Source organism: Ceratotherium simum, chromosome 9 (assembly GCF_057802395.1).
Source record: "Ceratotherium simum simum isolate JZ-2026a chromosome 9, ASM5780239v1, whole genome shotgun sequence".
Classification (NCBI taxonomy): Eukaryota; Metazoa; Chordata; class Mammalia; order Perissodactyla; family Rhinocerotidae; genus Ceratotherium; species Ceratotherium simum.
In genome coordinates, this window is record NC_141908.1 from 18076091 (window position 1) to 18100186 (window position 24096).

A 24096-nucleotide genomic window follows, 5' to 3' on the forward strand; every position below is an offset into this window, starting at 1 on the left:
GAATTTAATAGAATACTTTAGCAGGATGCTAGGTAACAAGGAGTTTTCTCTATCACTCTAGTGGCTGGAAATAATTTTCTGTCATTTATTGCCAAACTTACATCACAGAGCAGACCGATGTGTTTTGTACTCTCTAGGCCACTTGAAGATGGCCTCTTTCATCTTTAAGATGTGGTTTGTTAGGACAGGCCTTCAAGCAGTACTTTTTGACTGTGCCACTTTTTGTTCTTAATGTCAGAGAGAAAGAGAGAGTATGAGCACTAAACCAATATGCAGAGGCCAAAGAATTTTTAAATTATCTGCATTTTCTTTTACAGATCTGAAGAAAACTCTTGCTGTGTTGTTGGATAATATTTTACAGCGCATTGGCAAGTTAGAGTCGAAGGTGGACAATCTTGTCATCAATGGCACAGGAACAAACTCGACCAACTCCACCACGGCTGTTCCCAGCTTGGTAGCACTTGAGAAAATTAATGTGGCAGGTAAGAACATGGAGTCAAACCCTGCTTTGAACTGAGAAGAGAATAAAGGAGCACAGTGGTTCTTACTGGTATAAGATAAATCCCATAAACTTGGCATGGCACCTAGAAAGTTAAGTTTAAATTTATTTTTGAATAACAGATGTTAAAACGCTTTTATAGTCTCATCATGATGTGTAGTGTCTGGTGGTTTCTGTGACATATTTCACATAATGAGCTCCTGAATTCACTTTTAATGAGAAGATTCATAGCATGGATAAATGAAATGTGGAGGTTATCTGGGAAGCTCATGCCAGTTGGAGTTCCTTCCTCCTCCCTATTTTCATCAGACGATTTCAGAAGTCTGTCACATGTAATAGATTCTCTCCTCCCTGCTGTTAAAGAAGAGCCACCATTGTAGAAAATGCCTCCTCTGTGTATCTGGAGAAATAGAAATCCTGGAAATGGAACTTAGAAAATGAGTTGCCCCTACCTGACCTTGGGCTGATTCTGTAGCCATTCATGGATGCCAGCATGCAGTTCCCACTGGGATGCTTGTCTGGCCCCTTCTTGAAACTGGCATCTTGGATAAGAGAAGAGAAATGAATTAAAAACAAAACCTAAATCATACACAGATGTATTGTCTACAGTTCACATTGGACTCCCCCCATTGTACTGCCCTGGGCTTGGCTCTGGGTCTTTGTGGTTGAGCCAGCGTTTGCTCTTGTTTAGGGTGACCACTGTCGTTTCCTAGGGACCCAGGACAAAGCAAAGAGTTTGAGGATTAGGATTAGGTGCTTTGGCTGAATGGTTGTGAATGAGCTGTCTATACTCCTGGTGGGTAGTATCTAAACTCTAGTTACTGTGGAAATAAGTAACTGAGTTACTTCTGAAATTTTTTAACTCTAGTACCCTTTTTGGTTTGTTTCGCTCTCCCTCTTTCTTAAATTCGCAGACGTAAGTGGGAGAGATTCTTGTCATTTCCTGCCTCGCAGTGTCAAATCATTTAATTGTTTCACATTATGCAGACTTGTTGAATTACCTTTTTGTGATGTTCTTTGCCCTTGAGCACGTTTTAAATTACAAAATATATCTCTAATAATCCAAAGTATCCAACCCAACAAGGGTATTAAAAATAACTTTTAATTACAACACAGAGGCAGTGTCATCTGGGCCATAAATCCTGTCTTCCCTGCAGTTTCCAACAGCTTCTGTAATTAGACAAGCAAACCTCCCACTGTGTTGAGCAGCTTTTTAATAAACAGAACCCAGGCCTCTCCAGTCTCCACCCCTCCACCCTTGTCTGCAGTGGGAAGGGCTGCTGAAAACGTCCTGTCTGATTTTATGACAGTTCTGCATTATCAAGTTCTGGGAGTGGGGTATGGGGTTCTCCCTCTGACTTTGTTGTCTCCCACTGCCTCTGTCCTGTAGGGCCCGTGTAAACATGTCTGCTGTCATTCTCTTCCCTAATGAGGGATTTTGCTGCCTCTGGCTGCCACATTTGTGTACCAGGCTCACAGGGAGACTTCCCCGCCTGGGCTCCAAGTCCCAGGGTACAGACTTGTGGGTAGACCTCCAGAAGAGAAATGGGAGGGAGTCGGTGGTTACTTCTTTTAAACAGGATCCCAACCCCATGTATTGAGGTAGGTTACTCAGTAAGTAAATATCTTTCTTTCTTTCTTTTTTTTTTTTTTTGTGAGGAAGATTAGCCCTGAGCTAACATCCGTTGCCAATCCTCCTCTTTTTGCTGAGGAAGATTGGCCCTGGGCTGACATCCATTCCCATCTTCCTCTACTTTATGTGGGATGCCGCCACAGCATGGCTTGACAAGCAGTGTGTTGATGGCGCCTGGGATCCAAACCTGCGAACCCCGGGCTGCCGAAGTGGAGTGCGTATGCTTAACTGCTACGCCACCCGGCCGGCACCAGTAAATATCTCTTGAGCACGTTCTCTAAGCCATTGGCTCTGAATGGAGCTCCTTTAAGATGTGCCACTGGTACTGTGTTTTTACTAACGTTTAAAGAACCAAAATATTTTTTTCCTTTGGGGAAATGGGAGAAAATTTACAGTTATGGCCTTAATAATTAACCTCATTTTCCTTTGTATATTTCATGTGTATGTGTGATACACTCCATACTTTTGAGACTTCACTGGGCAATTAGGAAAATAATACACATGCGTAAAATAAGAGGGACTATGGTCACTGTAAGTGGGCAGACTGTGGAAGTCTTCTTGCAGGAAGGTGCACTTGGATCGTGAGTAGGATTGAGGCATAGGGCCTCATGGAGGAGATGCTGGCTAGAAATGGATTGTGACCCAGAAAAAAACTTGGAAGGGAGGAGGGGAAACTAACATCTAGCAACAATCCAGTAATACCAGATACTGTTCCTGACACTTGGAGGTATATGATTTTACTTAATCTTCTTATCATCTCTGAGAAGTAAGTGGTTTCCCAGGTTTTACTGAGTTTAAGTATTTGGGAGAGGGGGACTTTTGGTACTGGAATCCCCTGAGTTCAGCTTAAGACCTGCTACACCTTGTAGAGAAGAGATTACGAGTGTTTGCTCCATCTTTCTCGCTTCCATTTGTAAATCATCGCAGATGGATGAGTCTAGAAAAATGTGCTACCATTTTCTTAGAGTTTTCTAGAAGCTGACAGTTTCCTGGGATATTGAATAACCTGTCTGATAAAAAAAAAAAAGAAGCTCGCCTCCTGTGTGCATATGCATATGCATCCCTTCCTTTAGACACTGTGTTGGTCACAGTGGATATAGATGTGAAATAAAGAATAAAGACATTCTCCTTTATTTCCCCTAGAGGTTGGAGAGTCCTTTATATTTTGTCAATTAACCAACATATATTGTTTTAACTATTTGTTATGTCTATAGATTAGGGTGCCAAAAAGAGGGACGAGAACTGAATGTCATAGATCTCATTCGTGAAAAATTCCTCATTGCTTTTGTTGCCTTCTCTGCAATCCAGAGTTGGTGGTCCTCACACCCCTCTTGTCATAGCAGGAACATGAGCTGTGAGAGAGTTCGTTTTTCTAGGATTCCAGTCCTAGTTGAGTGAAGTGTTTCTCTCTCCCTTTTTGCATTAAGACATGTGGTAATTGCTCAGAAATGTTCTCCCTGGTGTGTCTTTACTGCTTACTCTGGTGTCTTATTGCTCAGTGATGTTTCTGATTGCTTACTCTTGTGTCTTATTGCTGATATATCTTCTGGTTGGCTATAAACTGCCTCTAAATTGGGTACCACAGCAGTTGAAGGAGGGTTCCCTAAATTTATTTTCTTTTTAGGGGCAGCTGTGTGTGTGTATATCCCCATTCTTTTCTCTGTTTAGCTGTGTTCTGTGTTGCTTTTATCCAAACTGGCTTTTCCTCCAAATTTATCACTCTTGGGCTTTTTTATTATGTGAAAGTGAATGTGCCCCAGAGAAATCTAGGTGGAAATGAACTTTATTAAAATCAAGAATCAGATTGAACTGCTTTTTGGAGCTCTGTTTATATTGTTGAAGAGGAAGGTGAATCAAATAAATGAAAAACCAGATTTTTAAAAATCCCCATCCTTCAACTAATTACGTAGTAAATTAATTTCTCCAGATTTGCTCCCTGAAAGAACTTGAGTATACCTTTGTCAAAATTAGCTACTTTCAGAATGATGCTTTGGTTTTTTTTTTTTTTTTTTAAATTTTATTTATTTATTTTTTCCCCCCAAAGCCCCAGTAGATAGTTGTATGTCATAGTTGCACATCCTTCTAGTTGCTGTATGTGGGACGCAGCCTCAGCATGGCTGGAGAAGCGGTGCGTCGGTGCACGCCTGGGATCCGAACCCCGGGCGCCAGCAGCAGAGCGTGCGTACCTAACCGCTAAGCTACGGGGCCGGCCCGATGCTTTGGTTTTTTGAAAAGACCAATTCTGCTTGTCTCTAGTTCTGTGGTCTTAAATTATGAAGCGGAGTGAATAGGATTGGGTCTGTAGTTCTTGGCCATGTACTAGCATGGCGGAAAGGTAAAATGTATAGATATGTGCTAATGAAAATGCTTGCCTTCAGAGGACTGACAGTGTCCCTTTTATCTTTGGTTTGTCCATGGTGTCTGGTTCAAAGCCTGCCTGTTAAAGGTACTCAATAATACTGCCCACGTGGATTGGATTATGCTGGAGGAGACAGTATTAAGTTTCCCTGCTACAAGGAGTTTCTCTTTATAGTTCTTCTTCATTTATATGTGCTTGGAAGTGCGATTTGCTTGGAAGTGGGACTTGGTATCTCATTTCCCTTTCTCAGACCTCAGCAGACACCACCTAAGAAGTAGGACTCCATCCTCGTTGGTCATGACTGAGCTTCCCATGATGATGCTGTGCTTTGGAGCCTTCATAGAACGTGATGGTTACAACTCTAGATTGTAATATTTGGGGTGGGGGGGTGGATTGCACAACTCTCTGGTGGGAGGGGAGGAGTGTGTGCATCTATTTAATTTTCTCAAGAACCAGTTATTGTCATTCAACATCAGCTGAATAACTGGTCAGCGTTGAGGCTTAGCTAAAAGGCAAAAAAACATCATGATAGCTTTCCCTTTGTGTTATGACTGCTTACAATTGCAAGGTCAATTGGGAAACACAACCACAAAATCAAAGGTGCAGGCACAACTCAAGTGGCTGTTTTCTGATATTTAGTCCAAAGTGAACGTTAGGAAGCCCTGCTTTTCCCAAACGTTACTTGCAACACTCAACATATTCTAGTATTTGGGGTTAAAGTGCAGTGTATTTCAACTTGAATGCTGTTCTCGATAAAAAAGAACCATAATTATTATTCTTACCATTTGAAAATTGAAAATGAAAAATGTCCCTGCTGAGTTCCAAGGCTTGTGTTTGCAAGTGCAATTTTCCTCCTTTGGTGCTGCTAATGGACCTTGAAATTAAGTTGCACCTGTGCTATTTCCTTGTTTGTGTACCTGCGTTATCGGTTGTGTTGGAGTAGCACCTGAACTTTCCCAGCCTGCCCAGGCAGTGGCTCAGCAGGTGACTTTCCCAGGATCAGGTATTGGCCAGTCAGTGGTGCCCCAGATGCTGCCTAGAGACAGGAGAGAGATGAGATTGCAGAGTGCTTTCTTATTAATTTGAGCAAGAAACAAATGTGTTCCTCCTATCTACCTGTCTCTTTCTGTTTCATTTTTTGCAAGAGTAGCAATACATATTTGGCTACTTGTCAGAAGCAATTCTTTTGGTATCTTCACAGTAAAATGTATGTTGTCGGTGTGGTTTTCACTCCTTGTGGTCAAGGGTGTTTTGATTTTTATTATGAATAAGGAGAAGGCAGGCAGGAGGAGGACAGAGAAACATACAATTCAGGAGAAGTGATGCTGACCTCTGAGCCTGGGTATTTATAGCATTGAATCTCAACTGCAGGAAATTTTGCCCCCCAGGTAACACTTGGCAATGTCTGAAGACATTTTTGGTTGTCACGACTGAGGAGGTGCTATTGACATCTAGTAGACAGAGGCCAGGGATGCTGCTTAAACATCCTACAGTGCACAGGCCAGCCCCCACAACAGAGAATTATCTAGCCCCAAATGTCAGTTGTGCTGCGGTTGAGAAACCCTGATGTACAAGGTATTGTAGGAATCTGATGTTCTCACGATCGGTGCAGAGAGAGGCCTGAGATGTTCAGATTTCCTGATTGGCCAGCTGAGACTTCTTTTCCTCCTCCCAGCAAGGCTGTTTGCAAGTCCTCCAAGCTCCACGTTTTTAACTTTTGGAACTGAGCTTTGAGACCTCTAAGAAAGAGATTTTATGAACTCCCAGAAGACTGTTTTGGGATCTTGACCTTAAGAAACTCCTTTCCTGGACCCAAACCAGTAAATTTTTGGCAATCCGCATTTTACTCCTGGTTATATAGAGGGTATTACGTATTTTCATGAAAGAGCCACTACTTTAGAATAAGAGAGAGTAAATTAAATAAGTTAAGGAAAACAAGACAGGTCCCCAAAGATCTACTTTATAGCATGAAATACCCTACAGAGCATATTTGGAGCACTGTAAAAGGAGATGAGACTGGGGATGTGGGTTGTGGGATTTGTAAAGAGTTTTCAATGTAAAACTAAGAAGATTCTCCTTTGTTCTGTAGGCAGTGGCAGCTGATGAGGGTTTAAAACAGGAAGCTGATTAGATGAGATATGTATTTTTGGAGAATAATTAATGGATGTGTGGAAGTGGGATGCTTTTGAAGGGGGTCATACCAGAAGCCAGGGGAGAGAGAGTTTAGGTGACAGAGGTGGGAGGAGGCCTGAAACTAGACATGTGCATGAAGCCCAGGGAGAAGGGGAGGATTTGATACCCAAGTTGGTGGAGCTGGCATGACGGGTACACTGGTGTGCCATGGGAGAGGGCGAGGGAGGAGCCATCACAATGATGCCCAAGGATGTAGCTTGAAGGATGACTGGGTGATGCATTTATTGAGGAAACAAGCCTGCAAAGAGACAGGATTTTGTGCAGACAGTAGCCATCTGTTAATGTGGATTTAGGGAGTGTAAAGTGCTTTGCTGCAAGCCATTTTTTTCAGGATCTCAGTTTAAAGGAAGTTGAAATATTGGTTCTAGTGCTCAGGAGATGAGGGACAATGAGAGGCAGTGTTTGTGGAGCCGGGCTGCCCTGGTTCAAATCTCAGCTCCACCACTTCATACCTCTGTGATCTTGGGTATGTTTCTTAACCTTTCTGTGGCTGAGTTTCATCATCTGTAAAATGGGGGAAATTTCATGGATTTGTTTATGAGGATTCAGTGAGATAAGTAAACTACTTAGCAACATGCCTGGTACAAAGTCAGCATTAAATAAGCATTTGTTAATTACAGTTTAAAAGCTACACAGTTGGATTTAAGAATGGAAATTGCATTGACTAGTTACTAGAATATCACCACTAATAGTGAAATAAATAACATTCGTATAGTGCTTTGTAGATTAGAAGATATTTTCACATATATTTCATTTTGAGTGTATTAAACTTGAAGTTCTAAAATTGACCGTTTTGTCAGTACTTAGAGACCTTTATTATCAGTACTTAGTGGCTTAGCAGGAAATCCACATATTTATCAGTAATCTCTTGGTTGCAGGAGACGAAAAAAAACGTTAAACAGAAAGGGAATTTGGGGCCCGTGTAATTGGAAAATTCAGAAGATGGTGCTGAGTTCAGCACTGCTGGATACAGACATGAGTACCATCTTCAAGAACCTCAGCTGCACTGTCTTCTGTGTTGGCTTTATTCTTAGGCCATCTTTGCAGGATGGGGGCAGAAGTAGTCCCAGGTGGTTCTAGGTTTTTGGCAACACTCTTGGGGAGGGTCCTGATCGGCTTGGCTTGCAATACATTTCTCTCCATGGTACAGTCACAGCCCCCAGTGACATCCTGATTGACTAGCCCTGGATCACATAGGTCACCCGGAGATTTCACGGTCAGGGGAGAGTCCCTAAAGAGATTCGAGGCAAGCAGATAAAATAAGTATGACTACCAGACACCCTTTTCATGGATTTCTAGAGTCATCCTAAAACTGACTAACACTTTTCTTTCCTTAAGGGTTCAGAAGGCTAAGCTTCTTTCTGCCCCCATTTTAAATGCTGCTGTGGCTGAGTGTGCCTCAGCCCTGCTGGGAACTAGCCTAGCCCACAGCATGCTCTTCATTTATGCCCTTACACATTTACGTGTTTTTGTCCTCAGCCTGGAATGCCCTTCTGTTTTTCTGGCTAACTCTTATTTATCATCTTTTTTCAAGACTCGTCTGAAGCACTCTTTGCTAAGAAGCCTTCCTTCTTCCTTGAAGGGTCAGTAATGAATCCAAAAGCATTCAGATTGGTGGATCCCTGCCTCTTTTCTGCACGAACTATTCATTCAGAGCAATGCCTTGATGCCCCTCCCACCCCAGAGGTTTCTGGTGTCCTTGCTTTGTGTTCCCACAGCTGCTATGTGCATCCTTGGACATTGCCACACTTTGCCTGTCTCTACAGCCAGGCTCTAAGCTCTTCTACCATGGGCAAAAGATCCTACTTTCTTTCTTTTAAACCCAGTACCTAGCCAGGAGCCTGGCGAAGAGCAGGTTCTCAATAAGTATTGGTCCAACTGAATGTACTCCTCACTCTCTGGACACACGCCAGGTCAGTCACTGTCATGGAACTTTTATCATAACAGCGATGGCCACACACTGAGTTCTGGATCAGCATGTCTGCCACTTGCCTGCTTTGGCAGTTTCCTGAATATTTTAGGAATTCCTGAAAGCGCCTGGAAGGTTGACTGCTATATTATTCAAAGGAGAAATGCTCTTGCTTTACTGCGCTTTCTGAAAACTAAGATTCCATAATAAGATAATTTATTATGTCATTTCTTGGTGGCTAATTATAAAAATGTAAGGAGGATTTAGAAAAAATTCTAACCAGCTACACTATATTAGCGATTGCTCTGAATGAATAGTTCTTGCAGAAGAGAGGCAGGGACCCACCAATCTCAGTGCTTTTGGATTCATTACTGACCCTTCAAGAAATACTTGGCTTTTTTCATTTCAGAAAGTGGGAGCGTGTATCCCTATGGGAATGGTGTTCCTCTCCAGCCGTTTCGGGGGAAACAGTGGGAAGGACCACGGCCTTGAGGGATGTGCACTCCAGGACTGGCCTTGGGAACAGATGCTGGCTTTACTGTTGTTTATAAAAATGTCCCTACACAGGGTGGTTCTGTGGATCGGAGATAGGACATAATGAAATTAGACTTGTTTGTTTCAACCAGAAAGCAACAGGTCCCACTTGCTCTAATTTGGCTTAATGAGGTATGTGTATACAGTTGTGCTATCAGCTTACATATGGTATTGATTCAGTAGACATTCCACAGCTCCAGTGTGGCATATGCTTTCCTGTTTCATCCTTTACCTGTTTTCATTGACACACATTTCAATAAACTCACTCTAGAGCCTGAGATTTAAAAATTCAGAAAAATTTTAAAATTAAAGCTGTTTTGATGGAGGCAGGGGAAGCTCTCTGTCTCTGTGTTGTTGAAAAGGTTTTTTAGGTTTGTGGGGTTTTGAGGGATTTTCTTTTAAGCTGTGCTTTTGGCTTTGCATATCCACTGCTTCTAAAATTAAGTGGCTTAAATAAAAATCAGTTGCTAGTTTTTGTTCTTGTTTTCCTTTCTTGCTGTATCTCAGAAAAGAAGAGATAAAGCATATGTGGTGAAGGTGGTCTGAAATTCTTTGCTGAGTTTAAAAGTGAAGAAAAGAAGTATCTAATTAGAGATGTGGTTGAGGGGCCAAACTGCCCCGCAGTTCTGGAGAGCAGAACTGATCTTCCTTGCATTCTGCTTTCTCTGTCCCTCCTGTGCTTCTGGACCTTCAGTAAGTCTCAGGTGCATGGTTGCAGCCCTCGAGTCCATTTACGTCAAGCTCAGGGCGTGTAGCATTGACAGAGCCAGCAGAGGGCCTGCATGTCTGGGGTTGATGGAGGGTTTCAACTGTATTTTGATTTGCCTCGTCAGAGCTGGCCAGCTCCACTGTGAGCTGGTTTTAAGCTGTCTTGACGTTTCATGTTGGTGAGCTTTCGAGTCAACATTGACAGTGGGAACGTTCTCTCTGTGTTGGTGCCCCTGGAGATGGGCTCTTGACACAGACTTGTTAAGGAAGAGCCACAATTGAACGTGAAGGGCTTGTGCAGTGCTTCCCCCTGTTAAACAGCAGACATAGGACTGTGGTTCAGATACAGATTCTGGACACTGACTGCCTGGGTTCAAATCCAAGCTCAGCCACCTCCCAGCTGTGTGTCCTTGGATAAACCCAGTCCATTTCCTCATCTGTAAAATGGGGATAAAGTACCTGTGCCGTGGGATTGTGGTGAGGACTGTGAGTTAGTACATGGAAAACACTCAAGGCCAGGCACAAAATAAGAGCTCAGTAGGTTTGGAACCGACTCAGGGTCTGACCTGTGGGCCAGGTGTGTAGCCGTTGGTCAGTGCTTGATGAGAGTATAAACTACCCAGACCTAATGCTGCATTTCATAGAGAAAACTGGACCTGGAGAAAGATTTCTGGAAGCCACGTGACATTCACAGGCTGGACCTGGTCTTTGGCATCAGATAGTCTTGAGGAGAACTTCCAGTTCCCTTATTTACTCACCGTTGGGATTTTACTTATCATCATTGAGCCTCCACCTCATTCTCTGTACATTGGAGACAGCGACACCAACACTCATGTGCCCAGAAGGATGCCATGAGATAATGTGTACTGAGAGCCTGGCATGGCACCTTACCCCGGTTGCCAACAGACCCTGCCCTCTGTGGTTAATGCTTTGATAGAAGGGAGGGGTCACAAACCTCATATGGCAAACACTGATGTATCTTTTATACAACCAACACTGCCTGGATAGTGCCAGGCCTTGTGTCAGGCAGTGGGAATGCACCCGGGTAAGAAGCTGGGGCTCCTGTTGTAAAGGTAGGGTTCACCAGGTAGTGGAGGAGTTCTCACGATACCTTTCTTGACCCTCAACCCGGGGCTTCTTTCACCCCAGTCCAAGAGGACCTGTTGGCTTTACCTGACCTTTTGGCCTTGGGAATGACCTTCAAACTCTATAGCCATTTCGGGATAGGAATAGGGATGACCTACAGGCATTGGCACAGAAGGAATTTCCACTATCACACAGTGGAAGCCATACAGCCCTTGTCACAGCAAACTCAAGCAGTCTGGAAACTGCGCCTGACCCCTCACTAGACCTTCTTACTCCAAAGTAGGGAGGGAACTCCTGTGCAATAGAGCTCAGCTCTCAAGGGAAGACAGTCATTAACCTGTCTAAACTTTATGCTAATAGAACTTTCTCAATAATTGCCTTCATTAAGTGTGTTAATATGAGCAGTACAAGTTATAGCAAGATTAGCAGAAGAACAAAGTAAATATTTAAGACTTTATTTCAGGGTGCAGTTGGGTGGGGGCAAAGAGAAGATTAGTAAAAGCTGAATCGGATGGTATCTGACATCGAAATGCAGTGGACCACTTGGCTGAATTCCAGTGGTTTCTCTTCAGTGGCTCTCTTGATCCCAACTCGGGGGAGGCAGATGGATTTCCTCCAGGGGACAGTTATGAGCTCTAGTCTCTCCTTACATTTTTGGCCCCTGTCAGACAGAATAACATGGTGATGAAGAGAAACCGCCTTCCCTGTACTTCCAGGAATTCTATGAGGATTAAGAAGGTGGCTGTTGGCCCGTGGCTGTGCCATGTGGGGAGGACGGTTGTTCCCTGAAGGCAGAGTGCCATTAGTGGCAGCTGAGTTGGCCAGGAAAGCCCATGGTGAGTACGTGTCCACGGCTGGGCATGCTGACCTGTCATCTGAGGGCACCAGGGGATTAATTTAGCTATGGTTTTCATACCTCCAGGCTACCAGTGACCAAAAGCAGCCATAATCTCTGTCTTTGAGTTTATGTAATCATGGGGTAGTATTTTCAAAAGGAAAGACTTTATAAACAGAACTTTTCCTCTGTATTATAAAAAAGGATAACATTTTATTGCTAAAAATTTGGAAATTACAGCTAAGCAAAAAGATGAAAATACAAAGCAGCTATTATTCCATCACCCAGAGGTCAATTGATTTGATTTATTCCTAACAGATACCATCAGCGTCTGTTCTGTGCCAGGCACTTTCTAGGCACTGGAGATAGAAGGATGAGCAAAACCAAGTTTCTTCTTTCATGGAGGTTATAATCCAGCAATGAAGGTGGATAATCAACAAATACACAAACATATACTGTGCTGAGTGGTGATCAGTGCTGTGGAGAACAATCAAGTGGAGTGAGGAGATAGCAGGGAGGGGGTACTGTTTCAGGTTGGGTGGGTTGTCAGGGAAAACTTCTCTGAAGAAGTGACACTGAACAAAGACCCAAATAAGTGAGGGAGGGAGCCATGAGGTGACCTGGGGAAGGTTGTTCCATGCAGAGGGATCACAGGCACATTCTTCCTGGGTGTGTTCAAGAAACACTATTGTGCACTTTTAATCTTTCAGCAGCAAGTGGCTTATTAAAACCAAAAAGAGACCATTTAGTACCAAACTGTATCATTTGTGATTTATGCTTCCACTAGGCTTATAGTGGATATCTGAGAGAGCAGTGTTGGAACCCGGTCGGGTGTTGATGTGGTAACATAGTGATTCAGCGTATGATGATACCTAAGTGTATGCAGCAGCCAGGAGTACCGGCTCCATGATCAGGCTGCTGGGGTTTGAGTCTGAGTTCCACCAGAGCAGTGTGACTTTGGCCAGGTCATTTAAAAAGGTCAGGTCTCAGTCCCCACATCTGTACCACAGAAACTAGCTCACGGGGACGTTGGGAGGGCCACGTGAGAAAGTGCACATGAAGGGCTGGCACACAATAAGTGCTCGGAAAATATTGGATGTTATTATAATGATCAGAATGTGTTTTTGGTAAATGGTTTTTTTTAAAAGGCTCTGTGCATGATTTTGTTCCATAGGCCTTTTAACCAAAGCTAATGAGCTTCAAAAATTATATTAGAGGCCCCAAAGTGGGAGAGAGTTCTATTCATTTGCCAAAGAATAAGCTAACTATAATCAAGGCTTTAAGAGAAGGATCACACGTTTTGGGTAGGGTTTGGGCTTTTGGTCATGAAGTGGGTGCAGAGTTTGTGGAGATCAACTTCTTGTCTGTATGTGTCTGTCTGTATTCAAATTTAAAACCATCGTTGGGAATGTAGTATTTGTTTTCATAGAAATCACTCTCAGGTTTGGGGATGTTGGTGTGTGACCCTGGGTCTTCGGAAGGCCACAGTGAAATTGTCCTTGGTCTTATGTGGTGTTTGTGAGGCTTAACCTACATTGGGTTCTTGCTTTTAGATTAATCTTCCTGAAAGATGGTACTTGGATAACTAAGTCATCATGATGTACCTGGGTCCAAGATGCAGATTTTCTCAGTGTTTGAGTCGTATCCGTGGCTCTCCTTGACTCAAGATGAAATCTTGGACACGTGGAGTCATGCGGTGAAGGTCTGACCCCAACTCCCAGTCTCCACAAGAATCCTTTCTATAGATAACCTCTAGTCTCTGCCTACTCTGTTCTTAGTCTCCAAAAAGGAGAATCACACAGATTCTCCTGGCTTCTGGGTTCTCTCTGTGTGATGTCAGAGATGCAAAGATGTGGGCATCCATGCAGGATAGTCTCAGAGAATTATGTGACTGGCTAGTGATTGGCTGGCATTTATAAAATTTCAGAGTGTAAGCTGGCCACAAGTTGAGGAATACCAGGCTAGGAACTTTGAGCTATGGTGAAGGAATGTAGGACCAGGACCCAGGAGGTCTGGCTTCTAGGCTTGCTGCTATGAGAACTGACTGTGAGATCATCCAATTTTTCTGTTTCTTCTTTCCTAGGCAGATTTTCATGGACTTTTAGAAGTGGAGGAGATTTGGATGTTCTAACCTTTCTCCCAAATTGGGGTACTGCAACCTTCCAAAATCCTTGGTGGATGATCTTCCATCCTTATCTGAACAATTCTAGATATTACACAACTTCAATGGACCACATTCACATCATAGTCTATAGCAGGGGTTGCCAGACTGAGGCCCACAGGCCACATCTGACGCACCACCTGTTTTTGTAAATACATTTTTGGAACACAGTCTTGTCTTTTCACTTCCTTATTGTCTATGGCTGCTTTTGTGCTACAACTACAGAATTGAGAAGTTGTGGTGGAGACCATATGGCTCACAAACCTGAAAATAGATACTATCTGGCTCTCTACAGAAAGAGTTTGCTGACCCTTGGTCTAAATGAATGGTGCTCCCTAGAGTGCAGGGCACAGCCTGCGCCTCCATGTGCTGTGGCCCTGGTAGGCTCAACCATTGTAAAAGATAACCTTCTGGGTGGGGCCATTCTAGTTTGGTATTTTTACTTGTTATCTTGGCTTCACTTTTGAGAGCAACTCTTAATCTTTAGAGACTTGGGCCGTGTGATCTGCAGAGTATTCCTTTTCAGACAGCACAGCCTCACCATCCTCAGCTCTGTCGCCAGGCCGCTGCTGGTATACTGTCTTGATCCCTTGCCCCTTTGGATGCTCTCCTGAGCGTGCTCCAATTTGTCAAGACTCTACTTATGGTGGGACGCCAGAACTGCATTTGTTCCTCCAGAAACTGAGTAACCCAGAGCTTGGAGGAAAAAAGGGGCCTAACCCTCCTTTTGTGCACACCAGGCTTGCTCAATGTAGCCTGAATGCACAGCAGGCACATCGTGCTGCAGCTTTGACTCGGGGACTAGACCTTCCTGTCTTTGCTCTATGGACTGTCATTAAGCTGTCTCCCTATCCCCAGTCCTCTTGTGCTCCCCTGCAATTCATGCTTTACTTATATTCCCAGCATATGGGATTTTACTTTAATCCTTATTCAATATTATTTTGCTTATTTTCTAAACATATAAACATTATATTGACTCTTTAAGGTTTTTGTTGTCTTCTGAATTATTAGTTTTTCCTTCCAGATTGGTCATTAGTATTTCCATTTTGGCTTTCAATCAATGAGTCAAAGAGCAACTTCCAGGTTGACACAGGTCCATTGACCAACATTGTTAATATAATTGCTCAACCAGGTACAAATACAACTAGTTAGCCTGTCACTTTCCCATCTTATCCACAAGGATATCATTAAAGGACCAAAGTCATGTCATAGGATATTTCACCTGTCCCTCCATCTTCTGGTCTAGTCCCCTTTTAAAAAAGTGGAGGGAGGGAGTGGTGGATAATATTAGTTTAGTTGGTATTCTAGGTACTCTTAAGTCATTTGTTGAATAATCTACTGTAGAATTTTGCCAGAAATGAACAGAAAGCTTATTCTTATTTTTCATAACCTTATCTCCCCTACTACATTTAAGTATGGAGGAAACATTTGCCCATCTCTGGTCTTCTCAACAGTTTCTTAATAATGATGCAAAGCATCATCATCCTGCAAATCTATATCATACTTGTACTTTGCCATGCTACAGATTTTGGTAATAGAAACTAAAAGCAGAGTCCTTGAAAGCACTGCGAAAAATATTTAAAGCATTGTATGAAATTACGATGGAAATACTCACCTTGGTATGCCTTGTGTGGATATAGCACACTGACCTTGGTAAATGCCAGTCTAACTAATGATGTTCTGATTTATTCACTTTACAACAGTATAGCTTTTTCTTATTTCACTGCTGCGCATCTGTCTCTTGAAACTTCATTTGTTACTTGTAAAAAAGAGCTCACAAATCCTTTGCAAGTTGATCAAATTCCCTTTGAAATAGCCACTTTCTTAATGAAGGATGCAGTTGTAAAAATTTGACACGGTAAGCTAGTCCCTGCTGTGTAGCTCTTTGAAGTCAGCCTCTCCTTTCACCCATTCTCAAACCTAGCGCCTGTGGCACGTAGTTGAGTCTGGGAGAATGAGTCAGTGAATGGATGAGGACACAGCTTCTGTTAGTGAGTAAGGCTAAACAGATTAGCTTTGTGCAGTGTTTATAAAACAGAACAAAAAAATAGCCACTATTTATTGATGGATTACTATGTCCTAGGCACAAATAATCATTTTAAAGTAGTTACTAGTTCTTTCCACAGAGCAAACCTGCAAAATAATAATCCCAATTTAATAGACAAGGGGAGTCAGAGTAGGAGATACTGTATAATCCGTCCAAGTCCGTGAAAGCCTGAGCCAGGATTCAGATCCTCGTTGTCTCAACTCTCAAGTCCACATTCAGACATGCTGCCCACAGCTGGGATAATAGAATTTCAGCGAACATTATGCCAAAAGGTCACCCATGGGGTGTTTTTAAAGGTGAATAGTTTAAGGCTCAAGAATGGAAGATAATCTAAGAGACAGGACCTTTTTGTTCATTTGAATGTGATTATAAATGTTTTTTGTGCCAAGCATACTTTATTTTTGAGTTTTGATTTTTTTTTTTTTTGGTCTTCTTTTTGCCTTTGTGCATTGATTTCCCTTCGATTTTCTTGTTAACTATTAAATATTTCAAATGAGGTCACTTCCTCTAGAGAAATACCAAGAATTATTTTCCAATATTTTCTGCTTTAAAAATTAAAAACACTGTAAAACTGCTTGACAAGGTGATGCAAATTCATTGTAGGAAATTGAGAAAATACAGAGAAGAACAAATAAGACATAAAAATGACCTGTTATCCTATTATCTAGAGCATGTGACTGTTAACATACGGTTTTTTCTTTCTGGTCTTTTTTCTATCCATGTAGTGCATAAAAACTATAATTTTACTCTGTAGTTTTTACATCGTGATCTTTTTAAGGGAGTATTCTCTTATGTCTTTATTAAACTTCAAAGCTTTATTTTTTAAATAACTACATAATATTTTCTTATTTCATTAACTAGATCCCTATTTTTAAATACCCCCCCTTTTTTTTTATTATGAAGATCATTGCAGTGAACATGAATCTTTGCATCTCTTATTCTTTTGTGAGAGTTTCTTAGATATAGAATGGCTAGGCCTAATGTATAAGCAATTTTTAGGTTTAATTTTTATTTTTATCAATTTAGGAGATGTGTATATTTTAAAAATCAAATAATACAAGACTTATAACAAAATCACAGTCTTCTGCCCTGTACATCTCCATTCTTCCCTCTTTCTGACTTATGCTCCTCAAATGCAAATACCTTTAACTCTTTTTAGTTGTTTCTTCCAATATATATCTTCCAATATATATATATTTCTCATTAACATATTCATGCTGCTTTTCCTTATCTTGCAATTTTCAACATTGTCTACTGATTTTCTGTTATGGAAGATGGGAATTTAGCTTTCTGACACTACATACCACCATTGCTGGAAACTGCTCTCACACATGACATGTTTCCTCTCCCCATTCTCCAGAATCCTAATATCCTGATTTTTTTTTTTTTTTTAAATCAGTGGTCAGTGCTTACTCTATAAAGACACTTCTTAGCCATCTAGTAAAAAAGTTTGATACTGAATTGCCTTTCTGATACATCTTTTTGTCTTTCCCAGAGTTGATAATTTACTTTTTATATTTGCTTAGTTTTAATGAATCAGTACAATAAATTTTCACTAATTATTTTCAGGGTGCTGGGAATACATCAGTGAACAAAACAGACAAAAATTCCTGCCCTCAGCAAAATTCAGCCCTAAACTTTCCATCACAACCCCTCTTAATATGGCCAACGGATTGGACAGTCTATCAGATCCCTGTTTATTTAGCAGCTTTCTTCCGGGAACCTTGTGCTCTCCTGCTGCCATCTGGCCTGGTTGCTGTCCGGACCTGCTGTTCAGTTGTTGTCCTGGGGCCGTCTCTTCCCACACCCTGGGAAGACCCTTTTTCTCTCTTCTGTGCTCAGTCTCCTATTTCCTGGATTCCATATCTTCCTCTTTGTTGGTTTATTATCTCATCCAGGTAAAGCTTGTCTTCTAGTAGTTTTCTGAGAAACAGGGTACATGGGAAGAAAAGTTAGAAATTTCTTGAATGTTGGAAAATGTCTTTCTGTATTGACACATCACATATTAGTTTCAAATGTACAACATAATGATTTGATAGTTGTATATATTGTGAAATGATTGCCACAATAAGTCTAATTAACGGAAAATATCTTTATTCTACCTCAAACGGTAAATCAGTTGAATGTAAAATTGGTTGAATGCAAAATTATCTGTTTGAAAATTATTTTCCTTAAAAATTTGAAGACTTTGTTCCTTTAACTTACAGTTTTGAGTATTATTTTTGGGAAGGCCAGTGGCATTCTCATACCTGGATATGACCTCTGGCCCCTCTGGAAGCTTGTGGGATTTGCCCTGTGTCCTGACATTTCTTGTGCTGGTGTGCACCACATTTCATCATGATTCTGACCCTTCAGTGGACTCTTTCCATTAGGGTATTGATGTCTTTCTTGTCTGGGAAGTTTTCTTGAACTGTTCATTTGATAGTCTCTCTTCCTGCCACGGCTCCCTGACTCTACACTGCTCTACTTTTTCTTCTAGAACATTAGTTGGAATTTACACGTAAGTGATTGATTTCCTCTCTCCTCATGCCTAACTTTTCTCTCCTATTATCCTTCTGTTCGTCTTTTTGCTCCATTTTCTGGAAGATTTCCACCACTTTATATCCAGCTCCTCTACCAAATGTGTCAATTCTTCTATTTTAGTCTTCATTTCCAAGAGTTCTTGTTCTCTCAAGGTTGCTTTTTTTAAAAAATGGCATCATGTTCTTGTTCTGGTTTCATGAATCAATATATTTCTTCACTTATCTGTCAGAGAGTTATTACATTTTTAAAATATTGTTAAGTCATTTTCTGTTTTCTGCATCATCTCTATTTACTCTGACTTTTATTCTTTCTCTTTCTTTCCCTCTTTCTTTTGTTCATGAGTTTGTTTTGATTTCTTTCATGTTAGAATGTTTTCTCAAATGTCTTGGTAACCTTTAGGTATTATTTCACATTTGAGAGAGAAGCTATTTAGTAGAACACTGCGGCTGGCCATAGATGAGGATTGACAGCTGCTAGGCCACCTCACAGGAACCAAAGATGGCATTAGGGGATCCCTGGCGTCTGTATCAGGCTTTTCTCTCTCTGGTTAGTTTCCTCGGAGATGAATCCTTCAGTGCGCAGGGGACCAAAAGCATTGCTGCTAAAACTCTGCTGCAAAGCTGTAGCCTGAGGCCTTTTAAAATTTGTAGTAGGGACCTCACTTCCACTTCTCGGCCTTCTCTGCTCTTCTACGTCCAGAACCCTTTTTGGTTCAATCTCTCCAGAGAGTAAACCTTTGCTGTTGATGACTAGAAGTCTCTAGTATAAGCATCTTAAGGCTTGATAGACATTACAAGTGACCCTCTCACCAATAATGTATGAGTATTCCTGTTTTACAGTCTCTAAATACTTCATATTTTCCTTTAAAAAAAAAAAAAACTTTGCCAGTATAGTAAATAGAAAATGATACTTTACATGTGTTTCTTCGATTACCAGAGAGGTTGGATGCTTTCCATATGTTTCATGGGATGTGTATATTTTATGAATATCCTGTCCATGTCTTTTTTTGCTTTTATTCTCTTGAGCACTCACTGAGGTTTGAATCCTATTACTGGTGTCTGGAAGTAAAGTCCTCCTTTGTTCTTGTTGGCTTTGTGTGATTCTGTCTCCCTGACGTGTCACAGTAGTCTCCTGTGAGGATAGAGGCACCTGAAATGCTTTATCTGGCACATGGTGTGCATTTCTTATCAGATACGTCAATACCAGTTCAGCTAAACATCTAAATGGCCATCTAAGACCTGTTTCTGCCTCTTACAAGTTCTATATATGAATTAAGCCAGTGGTCGGCAAATGATGGCTGAGGGCCAAAATCTAGCGCACAGCCTAGATTTTACGGTTTGTAGGGTTAGATTTTAGTTTGTGTAAATAAAATTTCACTGGAACACAGCCATGCTTATTCGTTTACATATTGCCGATGGCTGCTACGAAGGCAGAAGTTGAGTAGTTGTGACAGAGACCGTTAAAATATAGAAGATTTATGATCTAGCCCTTTTAAAATACGTTTACCAACCCTTGAACTAAGATGTTTGTTGGTTGCTTAATGCCATTTAAGAATTTTGCAAAGGCTCATGAAAACTGTTGGTTCCTTGTTCTTATGAATAAAAACTAATAATTGTGATTGCCATACCTTCTGCAAAAACTACTAAGATGACAGTGGTAGTCATCTTTCTTCAAATTATGGATGTGAGTGTAAATACCTGTGTCAGTCTTCCCTTTTGTGAAATCCCCAGGTAACTGGTTTCCAGGAATATTGCTTTTGTAGCTGCATTCTACCCTGAAACCACCCCACTTCCTTTTCCGCTCTCCTCCACCACTCCCCACACTTTCTGGAAATATCAGACATACAAAATGGGCTTAACCTGCTCAAACCTCTTTGTTGCTATTTTCACACCATTGCAAAAACAAATTATGTTCAAAAAGTAAAAACCAGCGGATGGATGCCAGTGGTTAGCATGTGGAAGGCGAAAGACTCTTCATATGCTTAAACCACCAATCTTTTTTTTTCTTTTGCATCGTTGCATGACCTTAGGTACGTTACTTTTTTTTTTTTTTTGAGGAAGATTGGCCCTGAGCTAACATCTGTTGCAGTCTTCCTCCTTTTTTCCCTTTTTCTCCCCAAAGCCCCGGTAGATAGTTGTATATCATAGACGCACATCCTTAGAGTTGTTCTATGTGGGACGCCGCCTCAGCATTGCTTGATGAGCGGTGCGTAAGTCCGTGCCCAGGATCTGACCTGGTGAACCCCGGGCCGCCGAAGCGGAGCATGTGAACTCAACTGCTACGCCAGCGGGCCAGCCCCACACCAATCTTTTTCGAATGTCCTTCATCTCACTTGTCATTAGGGCCCCAGTCTTCCTGCTTTGGATTTTTCACATCCACCATCCCCTTCAGGATCCAGACTCTCGCTTCTCAACAACTGTGCTTATGCTGGGCGCTGAGCACTGTGCCTTGGCTGTCCCCTGCTGCACGGCCTTTGCTCGATGGGGCTGCTCTCCTGCTGTGTGGACCTGCCTCTACCTCTCTGACTTTGGGAGGAGAGTCACTGCCAGACTCCATGCACTGGAGACTGCCTCTCTCTTCCTGTGTGCTGAAATCCCTGCTGTGACTTTTCCCGAGTCCCTGGCAACAACAGTGCCCCTTGGTAGTGGCCTGTACACAAAGCTGTCAGCTGCTGCTTCCCGCCCACTCTCATGCATGCTATGTGAGGCAGGGGCGTCTTGGCAGCAGCACACTGTGTGTTATGTGTATATGGATGTGACACACTTGGGCTTGGTGTAGGGCTGTGCAGAAAGGGTTAGCATAGCAGGCCTGAGACTGCTATCCTTAGAAAGACCTGCCTGCAAGGTTGACCCATGGGTGGCATCTGGGAATTTGGATGTTGGGAGAGTTTCTACCATTCCCTAATAAGAGTGGCTCACTCTACCTAAACTGTGCAAATAATATGGTTTATGCCAAACATCTGCTTTCCTTCTGGGAGTTTGGAATCTTGGCTCTTGCTAGGCAGAGTGTGCCTATATGACCATCCCCCAATCAAAACCCTGGTCATTGAGTCTCTAACAAGCTTCCCTGGTAGACCACATTTCACATGTGTTGTCATAACTCGTTGCTGGAGGAGTTAAGTGCATCTTGTGTGGCACCACTGGGAGAGGACTCAAGCTTGTGCCTCGTTTCCTTTGGATCTGCCACCTGCACTTTCTCCCTCTGCTTATTTTGCTTTGTATCCTTTTGCTGTACTAACTCTTAGCTGTGAATCCTCGTAGCAAATCACCCAACTTGGGAGAGGTCTTGGATACCTACCCCTGACACAAGACTTTATCTTCAGGGCTGGTTCTCAGAACGTCCAGAACTTTCCAGGCTATGCAAATTCAAGACAGACCATCTGATGTCTGATGGTTCCACGCACGTATTCTTATGTTCACCCTCCCTTTCCAAAAGCATACACTTGAAACCAGTGAAATGACATTGGGAAGCGCTGCTCGCGCCAGCGTTATCTTGGCCAGTTGATACATTGTAGTATGTTCTTAGCCTTGACTCTTTTACCATTTCTGGCTGAAGCTGCCTCCATTTTATTTCTCTGATCCTGTTGCTGGGTGAGAGTCCCTCAGCATTTTCTGGGGGTTTTGTGGGAGATTAAAGCAGGTGACAGACAGTGATCAGTTCCATCTACTGTGCAGTAAATCAGGGGCTGGTGGTTGGCTCGTCCTCTTCCTTCCTGTGCTCTCTCCACACGCAAGTGAGGTATTCTTTCCTGTCTCTAGTCATTTCATGCAGTTTGGTTTATACTGTTGTCTAACCTTATAAATTGTTCTTCTGAAACCTCTTCTGATCGTCTTTCAGTTCCCCATTGGACATGTGGCCTCTGTGGCTGGTTTTGCATTAAAAGTGGTGGCCCCCCTGAAAATGGGCAGCAGCAGACTGATCAGGCATAATTGATGACTGTGACAGAGGAGCTTGCTGATTCTGTGGCTTTTTCTCTATTTGGTGTCTGCTGTCAGCAGAGAAAAACATACTGGAGGGACTGAACTGCAAAGCAAAACCGATTTCTTCAGCACTTTCCAATGGGGGTAAAAAAGCACAGCGGAGAACACTTCTACCAGTGGAGCCAAGCAGAACAAGGCCACTTGATGATTAGATTGGGTACATGGAATCTCAAAATTAATTACATCACTCAGTAAGTGTTGAGCCTCTTCTAGGTGCTGGGGATGCAATGTAAAATGAAATAGACAAGGACCTCACTTCAGGGAGCGTGCATTCTAGTTAGAGAGACAGGCAGGAGACAAGTTTATGTATAATTATTATTATGTATAACAATAATGTCAATTAGTGATAAGTGCAATAAAAAACGTAAAGCAAGGTTAAGAGAGAGAAAATTACCTGGGTCAGGTTGAGAGTGCATTTAAGGTGATTGAGGAAGGCCTCAGAGAGAATGCCATTTGAGCTGAAATCTGAAGGAAGTGATCTGGAAAGGCATTGAAGACAGAGGAAACAGCAGGGAGAGAGTCTGGGACTCAGGACATTCCTTAGCATGTCCCCAGGAAAAAATTAGGCCGTTAATAAGCCAAGGGTAAGAGGGATGTGAGCTGAGATTGAGAGCTCTCTAGGCCAAGTTAAGGTAATTTATTGGATACTGTGAGAATATATTTATGCTGATTGTGATAGCAGTTACTATGATTATTTGTTCAGTCAATATGTCCTAGAAGCTTATAAAATTTGGGCCCTCTTAGAATCTTTTGATGTTCTGTATTTGGTCATTCAGGCAGCATTAAGCATGGTGCTTCATTTCTCCCTTTATATCAGCAGTTACTTTGTTTCATTCTGGGACCTTCTGTGACTATTTATCTAAAAGGTTTCCCTTTCAATTTATTCACCCATTAGGCTGTGTCGGGCCAGGCTGGGTTGACATATATGATCATATCATCTTTTTTGGTCTGGAGTTGGACATTTTTAATTTGTGAAGGGGTTGGGCCCACTTAGAATGAGTGAGTCAGGTGGAAACTTTCCTTTGCCTTTACAGGTAAACATTGCCTCAGTTGGTGAGGTTTTCAGATTGTGTCTGTGTCTTCAGAACGGAGTGTACCTCAGGAGAGGTAGAACAGGAAGCAGTATCAGAATGTCCCTCCTAGTTCTCTTTTGGAGGAGAGCAATGAGGGGTGTCATTTGCTCAAGTTCCTCCTGCTCTTACGTAAAACACCTGAGACCCGACTCCCTGCTCTTTCTAGTCCATTGTGTTTTATCGGGCAACGGGAGAGCTTGCTTCTATTGCTAGCTCTGTTAGGAATTGGTAGTTTTAACTTGGGGATAAAGCCGGGATTTGCTGTCTTTATTTTTGAAATTAGAGAATTTGGGTTCTCTCTAAGGTCTTCCAACTCCAAACTTCTATGATTTTAATAGAATTTAGGTTTATCCTCTCCCACTGCCCCCATCCTACCCCTGCCAGTCCAGGGTCCCAAATATCACTGAGTATTTTTTTCCCCATTAGGACCCGTCTTGCTCTTTGTTCTTTGCCTCGGGCCATAGCTGGTGGCTGAATTTCCATTTGAAGGTCTCTGTCCCATGGGCAACTCTTGTAACCAGTGTTTGTGCTGTAGACTCTCCATGACACGGGGTCT

General features: G+C 42.2%; 1 protein-coding gene across 8 annotated transcripts in view; it reads left to right on the forward strand.

Annotated features, from left to right (window-relative positions):
- The window catches only part of MGAT5 (alpha-1,6-mannosylglycoprotein 6-beta-N-acetylglucosaminyltransferase), a 336034-nt gene that overhangs the window by 138599 nt on the left and 173339 nt on the right, over window positions 1–24096 (forward strand). For all 8 annotated transcript variants that reach the window (XM_087435082.1, XM_087435080.1, XM_087435081.1 and 5 more), the window contains one exon: window positions 318–482. In XM_087435082.1, the coding sequence (XP_087291208.1) occupies window positions 318–482 (165 nt within the window). The remainder of the gene's footprint in view (window positions 1–317; window positions 483–24096) is intronic.